Below are 10,773 nucleotides of genomic sequence, written 5' to 3'. Positions count from 1 at the left end.
GATATCTCTATTATTAATTGATTTTTTCAGTGAAATTGCATCGATAACTGTTTAAAAAGAATATTGCAGTGATTTTCGACGATGCAGACATATCGAGACGAAGAGGACATCATCGCTGCCGATGATCAACCGATTGTATCATCTCCCGGGAGTTCGGAAAATAAAAACGATCGATCACCGTCTCAAATTTTACAATATCACGCCGCACTGCGCGAATTAAGATATATGATCGATGACTTTCCAATCGCTACTATGCATTGTTCGGTTCTAAAGGGCGCTATTCGTAGGTCTCGTTACGTTCGATGTAATTTCCTGACCGATTAAAACGACACATGCTGCACCCGCATTGCATTATGTAGAAGTCTGCGGTTATTTTATGCGAAAGTTTGTGCACGCAAGGTGTGCTCTTTTTTCCATGTTTTTTGTATTATATATATATAATATTGTGCAGTAATATTTTTTTAAATTTATTTATAAAAAACATTTTTTATAATATATTTCGTATAATTACATTGCAAAATATATATAAATTAAATAAAAAGGAAATTTTGTGAATATCCACACTTTTAAACTTTGCAATAAATTTTTCTAGAATTTCCGTAATATAGGTTGCCTTATTTTGTTATTGTATATATATATATATATATATATATATATATATATATATATATATCTATATTTAAGTTATTTAAAGCGTCATCCACTTTATTATTTCCAAAATCATCTTGTTACAAAATGTTATAATTACTACAAAAAATACAAAAAAAAAAAATAAAGCAGACATACGCGTATATACGTATATATGTATATATATTCTATAATATATGTACTATAATTTTAATATATTTCATTAATTTACAGGTAAATAATACTAGTAATGCAATATTATGCGTTTTTAATATCCTCGATAATTCATCTAAGTTATTAGATTATATTTTTTGCGAAGAGATAACTATAAGGTTAAGGAGCAATATGTGTCATTACGTGTTTTTTCAATGCTTGAAAATGCATTTGAGTTAATAGGGCATACCTTGCAAAGAAGTAGTGCAGCAATATGTATCTTCAATGCTCGAAAATTTATTTGAGGTAATAGGAAAACATATTTTGCAAAGAGGTATAATGCAGCAATGTGTCTTTTCACTACTCGAAAATTCAACTGAGGTAATAGGAAACTAGAATTTGTAAAGAGGTCGCTACCAGGAAAAGGTGAAATCAATATATTATTGACGGTCGGTATATTATCGATGGTTGGTAAGTTACAAACCTCGATATAATTTACCGACTCTCAATATTGACCTAATCTTACTCTGACGGAACTTTTAAAGTTAGTGACTTTAGTTGACGATTTGACGTATAGAATATTATTGTATTGAAAATGAAAAATTTATCCATGTAAATTATTAATAATGTACATTAAATTTTAGTAGTAATATCCCAGATAGCCACAGTAATTATTATGACATCATTCTGATGGCAAATGATGCATTTTGACATCAAAATGATGTCATAATAATTACTGTGGCTATCTGGGATCTTACCAGGAATTGATAATTTGTTTCTTTACATTGTAATTATTATAAATGCCAGCATTCGCAGGTTTTAGAGACTTCTCTGTAGACAAATTCAATTCTACAGCTTCTTCTAAAGAGTATAGTGCTTTCCTCAAATAATTAATTTATTAATATTAAAATAAACTATTAATATTGAACAAACAAAAAAAAACAAAAATGCTAATTACTATATAATTATTAGAAATGTCAAGAAATAATATGCAAAAGTGAAACGTCAATGCTGGGCTGGCAATTCACAAAACATGTTCTAATAAGGAGAATGATATGTTATCCGGAAATTGTTTCTTCAACTGGAGACAAAGACTAAATTATATATGTATATATATATATATATATATATATATATATATATGTATATTTTGGGAAATCAAATGTCAAAATCAAATGTCAAATAGACATCGAAATTCTTTGCTACTTGTTTCTCATTTATAGATGTAACAATAACTGTTTGCCTTTTATTTTCTTCTCTGTTTTCTTTGCTTCAGTTTTTTCATCCATCGCTGCATATGCTTTTTCTGTATTTTTCTTTTTTTTTGATTTTAGATCATCTAAACAGAATCTAAACACAAAATTAAAAATACAGGAAAAGCGTATTTGTGGAATTTCTGCTTCTCCATTTTCTTGAACTTCAGGAATTATTGTCTCCTCTTGAGCATCGATTATTATCTTCTGTTTCAATGTTACGTAAATATAAGCACATCATCAGAATTTTTTAAAATTTCTAAATTTTATATCGTTTAACTCAATAGATTAATAAAAACTCGAACTAGCACATCATCAGCCTCGCTGCAGGCACCCAGGTGGATTCTCCTCGTGGACGACTTCTCCGTTGTAGGCGACACTCTCGACTTGACCCTTGGTCTCACCTCTTCGCTTCCTGATGACCGGCGTCTTGACGATGATATTCAGATTGCATATCTTTGCCTTATTGACACGTGTCTTTTTTCGAGTAAGCAGGATATGCGCAGGTGAAGACCATCGCCAAGGCGCCGGTCGCCAGGAAGCGAAAAGTATGAAACAAAGGTACCATGTCGAGAGTAATGCGGCAATGAATTAACGTAGCTGGGACTCGGGAACAAAAAGGACGTCATCCCCGCGGAAGACGCCTGACTTCGCCGCGGTTTTACTCTTCTTCGGCGGAATCACGTTGCCATTCGCCGCGGCCTGTTTCATCTGCTTACGCGGTGTCATTTTTTGACCTCGACGTGGATCTCTGGTCAACTATATATGTAATATTTTCGTTAAAACTACGGATGAGAAAATTGGAAATCGGGACGCAAAATAAGACCACGTGCACGCTTTTTTATCTCGTAATCCCGCGCGAGAATCACATCAGTTGGCTTACCTTTTTTTCGCTTATATAAGGATGCTTTTAGGTACGTCCTACGTCGGTAGCAACTGCGCCCTCAAGGAAGATATCTTCTGGAAGAGATTTCGATCCAGGAAGCTCGGAGAATTTTCGATAACTACCAGTACTGCTAGCAGACTGGCGGTTACGAGGTCATCTTCTTCCCCTCTTTTTCTGATATCTGTTTATGTTTGTTTCTCAACTAGGAAGTTCTGTTTATCTCGAAATAATCGTGATAAACAGGACTTTAATCGCACGATCCCGAAAATCGAAGGATGATCTTGAAAAATGAGCGATTAATGTCGCGCGAAAATATCGTGTAAGAAATTGTGGAAAAATTAATTTTAAAGTATATGAATGTGCATATTTACAAAATTTTCTTTTAATTTCAATTTATATTTTGCAATGTATTATAAAAAGTATATTATAAAAAATGTGTTTTTAAAAATAAACTTATATATCGTTAATTTATCGTAAATATTATATATCGTGTAATACTTAATAACGTAGAGAATTTAGCGAAAAAGAACAAATATGAATGTTTAAATGGAATGTTGAGAGTTTATTGCAAACGTTTTTTTTTCTGCATAAGTTACAATAATTACCATATATATTATCAAATATATTAGTTCATACAAAATAATAACAATGTTTGTTAGCTGCGACGTTTCTACAATATAGCTTGCGATCCACGCCACGATGTGATAGTATGATGGCCCGTCGAATAATTATCTCCGCCCTGAAATATATAAATCGATACGTCAAAATAATCTATTATATTTAACTCAAAAATTACAATATTATTTTATATATATATATATATATATAACAAAGTTCAATTTGAAAAATTGTGTCGTATATTCTTACCTGAGTAAGCATTAGCAATTCGTCCTGCGTGTCGACAATTTTAACGGGGAACGGAGACCCTGGCACCAGGACACCAGCCCAACGAACTTCCACTCTGTAATCCCCGGGTTCCGTAGGATCATATCGGCAGAGAATGATTCGGTCCTTTTGAGTCTCTCGCTGCATCTCCACTCTGAACGCTCCTTTAGGTCCTCGTACTCTTACCGTGAGCTGACCAGCTCCGGCGCCTCGCGTGTCGCAAATAAATCGCGACTGGAAAGTCGCCAGCACACCATGTTCGATTCCCGGTCCGTAAACGCGAACCTGATATAATTTCATTAAATTAATTTAATTAAAATTTATTAAATTTTTTGATGTCATATATAATGATCTTAATACATTAATTTTTTTATTAAATTGAAAAGAATTATTCTGATTTCACAAATTCAGAATTTATGTATCATTCTTATTGGATATTTCTTTTTAGAAAATTTTCACGCTTAGACGTTAGATGTACCTTTGAAGCATCCGGAGCTCCGGAGACTCGCAACGTAAACGGAGAACCGGGAACGTGTTCTCCAGCGTATTTAATCGTTAGCGCGTGCCGACCTGCCTCTTGTGGTTTCACATTCAACGTGAAAGTGGCATCGCCGTGATCATACAGCTCGCAGTAGGCTACTTTGTGTGGTCCGACGCAATGCGCCGTTAACTCGCCTGTGAAACAAGATATTATAAATAAAAAATAACCGGAAGCAATAAATACTTATCCAAGCATGAAGCAGATTTCTACCTGGCCCAGCTCTTCGAGTATCGATGAAACTTCGTATCTCTTGACCGACGATACCGTGCTTCAATCCATCTCCGGAACAGATGACTCTAGATGCGTCAGCCGCGCTCGTGACGTTAATTTGCAATGGGCAGCCCTTTAATTGTCTTCCGTTCCACGACACAGTCATCAAGAGAGGATCCGGGGTTAATGGGATATAACTTGCACGATAAACGCTGTCTCCTGCGTACGTATACAAAAGGTGTTTAGAGTCGTATTCTAACTCATATGTCTAGATTTATTATATATATAATTAATATTTTGCTTAAAAATAAGTATATATTTTTTTACCTAAATGTTGTAACATAACGTTGAGTTCGCTAGTAGGCGAGAATAATTGTACTTTCGGAGTTCCGTTTCCGGCTTGAGAACCGTCTATGGTGAAACTAACTTCCTCACCGCACTTGGCCGACGTCAATCCTCGTCCTTTGAGCAATACTCGACTTGAATCCTGGACCGGTGGCTAGACAGAATGGACAGAAAATAATTATATAACGATAGAGTTATCGAAAGCGCAATTTTGGAATTTAATCTGGCAATGAGTGATGAAAAACCTCCATATCCTGCACGACCGCGAGTTTCGGTGCACCGGGAAACGGTGTACCATTGAAGAGTAATTCTAGACGATGTTCACCGCTGCTTATCTGTGGCGGGACGAGCTTCAGTCTGTTGCTAGACGTCATTTCGAAAGAGAGAGGGTGATCGCCGATAATTCCGTTAATTTCACCGGGTCCAGCCTCCGCAGTATCGAAGCTGATTTTGTTCGAAGGATGCACTTTTAATCGTCCGATATCATCGCACACAGCGGACCAGCCACCTGTACACAAAATCATCATGAATTTGTATTGTAAAATATTTTGTGGCGTATTTTAATCCAAATGCTTTATTTTTATTTACCGATAACACGAAGATTCCGCGTGTCTATGATCTTCGGATGCCATGGAGATCCCGGCAGCTGCTGTCCGGCTGAGACGACTCTCACGTCGAACACTCCGACCTCAGCCGGTACGTAAGACACATTCCAGGTACCTGGATTAGCGCCTGCCTCGATAGTAGCCTTAGCAACACTGTCTGGTCCATCCACCTGGATACATGAAATTAAGTTAACAAAAATTCTACACTTTCATTGATGAAGCAGCAGCTTCCTTATCATGTCGTATATAAATATACCTGGACCGCTGGCGGACTTCTCGTACCGGTGACGATAAAGTGCGTCGGTTTACCCACGTGACCGCTCAGCAATCCTTCACCTTTGGCGCGAGCTTGTCCGGCCGAATCAACGGTGCATATGACTGGACTTCCAGGTACGGAGCATCCGCCTATCATAATAAAATTAAAAATATGAAAGATTTGAGATTCCTTTCCGATATAAAGAACAAAAAACTTGTCTCCTCCTTATGTCTAAAGATAATTACCATATGTGACGTTGATCATATAAGTGCCAGGTACACTGGGTGAGAATTCGATCATCTCGGCGCCGTCGTTGAGCGGAGTGACTTGCAGCGGGATCTCCTGGCCCGATGGACTCGTCGCCGTCACGTCCAAATCAGCCATGCCGGCGTCGCCTTTCATCACTATATAACAACACACAAAATTATATACAATCGCCGTGACTTTTCCTCCTCGACAACGCGGTCTTCAAGCGTGTATCGTGACTGTGTTCGCTCGAGCCATGCGAGTGAAGCGAGAATTGAAAGTAGTCTAAGTTTATTTGAGCTACCCGTTGCAATTACATTCTAAGCGCGGCCTTGAAACACGTCGTACAGTTATGGTGCACTAGAAAAGGCTCGTTACTTTCTCCCGCCTATGTGAGTATGTCGACATATTTACATAAATACGGGATACATTTATGCTACTCGAATAAACGCGGCATTATGCGCGCCAAGCGATTACTTGGTAATTAACACAGTTCTTCGGTCAGCTCAGATTGCAACTTGATTTCGATCGCAGCACTTGTATCTGGGTCACATTCGTACTTTCTTCGCGCGTGAAAACGATCTTGTTCGCAAGTGACAAAAAATAAACAAATTGTTGTAAATAAATTACATGGAAAACTGAATATTTATATATAAAAAAATATCTTTTACTCGGAAATTGTTATAGCTATTTAAAACTTTCTTTCATGTCAGTTCTATATATGTTTAATTTACTTTTCTTCAGCATTGTGTTCTTGATTTATTTTGCGCAAAAAATCGCACGTGAGAAACTGTTACTCACATTACACACTATAATTATTACTTACGTTTAAATGCGATGTGATCGTGAACTGAAATCGTCATGGGACCCAACTCCTGAAGTTTCACCTTAGAAGCATCAAAAGCCTGGCAAAAGAATGGCGAACCCAACACTGGTTTTGCACCGTGAAGCACGTCGATTTTATATGTGCCTAGGCAAAGAGAAAATTCAATAATAATTTTATTTCGCAAAGTACCTTATTACGTAACAAAATCTTTTCTAATCTTACCAACGCCATTCGTTGTAAATTCGGCGAGTAGATTGCCATCGCGATGCTGATAACAACGTACGGGGACGGCGTTACCCTGAGGACCGCTGATAACGACATCGAATTCTTTGCCAGGACGTCCGAGAGTTTCGATAGTGAAGGATGTCACCTTCCCAACACACGATTGATACAGACCCAATCCTGTCGCAGTCACTTCTCGTCCTCCAGTAGGACCACGTACTGTCACATCCAAAGGACTGCCTGCAGATATTATAAAAGTAAATTCAGATATTTCCTAATACATGCGTTCATTATATGTTTAATTATATAAAAATCTTAAATAATATATATGATATATATAATTAAATATATATTATATATATTATACAATTATATATATTAAAATACACTAATACATTTAATAACATATAATATGTAATTATATAACATATAATTAAATATTATATAATTATATATAATTTTCGAAGGTGTTAATGATACTTTAGTACAATACAAATAATTTCTTTGATAAAATAAGATACGGTACCAGGTATATGAACTTCGTTGTATTTTATGTGAACTTTGTGAGGTGCTGCGCGTGTTGGATGGAATATGATTTCGTAAACGCCATTCTCTCCTTCTCTCACTAGACTGTCAACATCCGCACCGCCCGCACGTACGTTGACCGATAATTTTCCGGGACCAGCTTCCTTCGACGCGATAACTATACAAGGAAGAAATATGTCAAACATATTTTTATATATACTTTTCTACATACATCAATATAGTTAGTACACTAAGCGTTATAATTCAAACTTATATACATATCCGAATAATTACCTAAAATAGTTCCGGGTCGATGACAAACCGCATCTGTTATTTCTTTGATGGAAACTTTGCCAGGATCGAAAGCTTGCAGCGTTTGTGAACTGACCATCTTGTGCCCGTCATTGAATATTATGCTGTACGTTCCCACTTGTCGTGTTCGAACTTCCACACGATATAAACTGGACGATAACTTCGTCAACGTGCAAGGAATGATTATTCCGTCTGGACCTGAATCATAATATAAAAATATATATAATATAAGAAAATACAAGAATATAAAGAAGCATAATAATATTGAAAAAAAAAAAAAAAAGTATCCAATTTAAATTGTAAGTATCTGATAATCAATGTTTAGATAAATAATTTACCAGTTACTTCCGCTGCTACAGGACCATTCAAGTCGGACATGTCCAGATCTATGTAAGCCGTATTACCGACTCGAATCATCGACGGACCATGTAACATGCTGCTAACCACGGGACATTTAAATGGACTCCCTAGTGTAAACGCATCAGTATTATAAATATCCATTATTTTTCAAGTCGGTTTTTGAAAATTGATTATTGCAAAAATTGTTCGCATACAAACCTGGCACGTTGTCGTCATTGAAACTGATATTAACGTAGTGCGCGCTTGTTGTTTGTGGCACGAATGTAACGTCATATAGTCCACGTGCGCAGGCCACCACTTCGGCTTTAACGGTATTATTTTCCGTGCTCACGACCAGTTCTAGCGTTCCCTCGCCGGCTTCCGCGGCGTCGACGGTAAACGTAGTCGCCTGACCTAATAACGCTTCCGTAAGGCCAGATACGTGCACCTGCAGCCATTACATCCAACGTTACAATCGACATCGAGAAATTCTAACGTTTTGATATGTCATTAGCAACTTACCTTAGTCACATCGTAAATATTGCAAGCAAACGGAGAGCCTTTAATGGATTCGCCGTCTATCAGAACGCTGATGTTGTGTCTGCCGACTTCCGTGGGTACGAAACTTACGTTGTACTTGCCGTCGACGGGTTCGATGGTGATAGGTAGGGCGATGCCCGACGGTGGCGTCGCGATAATGTCGCAATTCGTGGACGGAGTCTGCGGATCCACATTGAAGGATACCAGTCGCTTCACCGCACCCATCTTCAGATTGTGACCACTGATTACTGTTTGGCCGGCACCTACTACTTTACAGCTGAACGGTGAACCTAAACATTTGGACGAAACATTAATATAAAAAATTGATAAACTGAAATCGTGCGATTAGAGAAACTTTATTCATACCTGGAACCGGTTCTCCATTGAAACGGACACTGAGACTATGTACAGCGGCTTCTTGTGGCTTAAAATTGACCCTAAATTTTGCATTACCCTCGCTTTGCACGTAATTCGGAACATTCTTGCCGTTTACCGCTACTATAATTTCCAAATTTCCAGCTCCTGCTTGACTGGCGTTAACTAGAACAACAAATAAAAGTTATATATTTTGCATAATAATAATTCCTACATTAAATTGTGAAAAAATGATCTTACTGCTGAAGAACACCGGTTTGCCGACGACTCCGCTATTTATATCCGTTACTTTGACTTTGTCAGCGTTATAAGCCTTGACAAGGAGCGGGCTGCCTTCCACATGCGATCCGCTGAGCTTTACCTCGACGCTGTGATCACCTATATTGCATCATTTAAAAAATTATAACGATTTTCTCGATTATATTTTCATTTAAATTAAGTATACACACCAACATCCTTTGGAGTAAATCCTGCGGTGTAGACACCGTGGCTGTTTTGCTTGATGTGTACAGATAAACTTTCTCTAGTAGGTGAGAGCACCTCGACGATGGGCGAACCGAGAGACGCGTCGGCTTCTATTGTAAAGGTCGCGACACGATTCACAGATACTTTCTCAAGTCCCTCGGTTATTAGCACTTTTGCCGTATCGCTGACCTAAATAAATCATTTCAATAGAATTTTTACATCTGGATTTTTTTATTATACAACGTGTAATAATTATTAGATTATCACGTAAATCTATATAACAAAAAATAAGATACCTGACAACTAAACGGGCTACCAGGCACATCCTCCCCGTTGAATCGCAAGTCCACCGTGTGCACGATCGGTTCTCGAGGTGTGAACGAGATCGCATACGTGTGAGGACCTTGCGCCTGAGCCGACGTCGGTACTCGTCCCCCGTTGACGGTGACTTCCAGATTACCCGGTCCCGCCTGGCTGGTCTCGACTAGAGACGAAGTAAAATGAGATTTAGCCCAAGTGTTTTAAAAGAATAAGGATATAAATTAAAAGATACAATGAAAGCGTACCCAGGAAAGTCACGGGCAATCCGATGACACCGCGTTTGGCATCCTTCACCTTTATCGCAGCGACATCGTACACCTTACAGCTGAACGGGCTACCGGCCACCGGAATGTTCCGGTAGCTGACCGATATTCGGTGCTCGCCGACAACTCTCGGTGTGAATGCGACGCTGCACGTTGTGTCTTTGTTGTCGGTGACCTGAGCAGGTACGGCCTGTCCATTGGGCCCTATCAAGTCCGGCGGGTTAGTCGTTTAATATCATTCGGAGTTAGCCATCTACTTGGGGGGTGGAACACCGGAACGGCCAGCTCGCGAAGTAGCTCGCGCTTTGACGTCCAATCGGCATTTGTTATTAAACTCGTATTAAGCAACATTAAAGAAAGCGGAAATTCTGCGCGTCGGAGATTTATAGCTGCGATAAATAATTGTTACTGCGACTAATAGGAGAAAGCCGTTTATCTCGTCCGTACGTTATTTCTAACTTTAGCTTCAGCTTCAACGCACGCAGAACTAATGTAAGATTATCCTCTAATTCGTTTGTAACATGCTTGGCCGAGCAAAGCAACCGGCAGAGCGAAGATGTATTAAAACATAATTATAA

General features: G+C 38.2%; 1 protein-coding gene across 3 annotated transcripts in view; it reads right to left on the bottom strand.

The window, feature by feature from the left end:
- Nucleotides 1-3,460: 3,460 nt before the first annotated feature.
- Nucleotides 3,461-10,773, bottom strand: part of jbug (filamin-type immunoglobulin domains fbug) — a 42,655-nt gene continuing 35,342 nt past the window's right edge. For all 3 annotated transcript variants that reach the window (XM_029312007.2, XM_029312006.2, XM_085481157.1), the window contains exons 25-45: nucleotides 10,178-10,399; nucleotides 9,908-10,095; nucleotides 9,596-9,800; nucleotides 9,387-9,524; nucleotides 9,138-9,311; nucleotides 8,754-9,061; nucleotides 8,451-8,679; nucleotides 8,231-8,359; nucleotides 7,875-8,090; nucleotides 7,582-7,758; nucleotides 7,056-7,295; nucleotides 6,834-6,977; nucleotides 6,007-6,165; nucleotides 5,762-5,910; nucleotides 5,489-5,675; nucleotides 5,146-5,408; nucleotides 4,883-5,054; nucleotides 4,556-4,774; nucleotides 4,283-4,479; nucleotides 3,787-4,089; nucleotides 3,461-3,658 (exon numbers count right to left, since the gene is read on the bottom strand). In XM_029312007.2, coding sequence (XP_029167840.2) covers nucleotides 3,590-3,658; nucleotides 3,787-4,089; nucleotides 4,283-4,479; nucleotides 4,556-4,774; nucleotides 4,883-5,054; nucleotides 5,146-5,408; nucleotides 5,489-5,675; nucleotides 5,762-5,910; nucleotides 6,007-6,165; nucleotides 6,834-6,977; nucleotides 7,056-7,295; nucleotides 7,582-7,758; nucleotides 7,875-8,090; nucleotides 8,231-8,359; nucleotides 8,451-8,679; nucleotides 8,754-9,061; nucleotides 9,138-9,311; nucleotides 9,387-9,524; nucleotides 9,596-9,800; nucleotides 9,908-10,095; nucleotides 10,178-10,399 — 4,088 coding nt within the window. In that variant the 3' untranslated portion in view covers nucleotides 3,461-3,589. The remainder of the gene's footprint in view (nucleotides 3,659-3,786; nucleotides 4,090-4,282; nucleotides 4,480-4,555; nucleotides 4,775-4,882; nucleotides 5,055-5,145; nucleotides 5,409-5,488; nucleotides 5,676-5,761; nucleotides 5,911-6,006; nucleotides 6,166-6,833; nucleotides 6,978-7,055; nucleotides 7,296-7,581; nucleotides 7,759-7,874; nucleotides 8,091-8,230; nucleotides 8,360-8,450; nucleotides 8,680-8,753; nucleotides 9,062-9,137; nucleotides 9,312-9,386; nucleotides 9,525-9,595; nucleotides 9,801-9,907; nucleotides 10,096-10,177; nucleotides 10,400-10,773) is intronic.

The sequence above is a fragment of the Nylanderia fulva genome, unplaced genomic scaffold (assembly GCF_048542155.1).
Source record: "Nylanderia fulva isolate GAGA-0341 unplaced genomic scaffold, ASM4854215v1 Scaffold17, whole genome shotgun sequence".
In the NCBI taxonomy this organism is placed as follows: domain Eukaryota; kingdom Metazoa; phylum Arthropoda; class Insecta; order Hymenoptera; family Formicidae; genus Nylanderia; species Nylanderia fulva.
The sequence above is the reverse complement of the archived record's forward strand: the minus strand, read 5'-3'. Positions and strand labels throughout refer to the sequence as shown.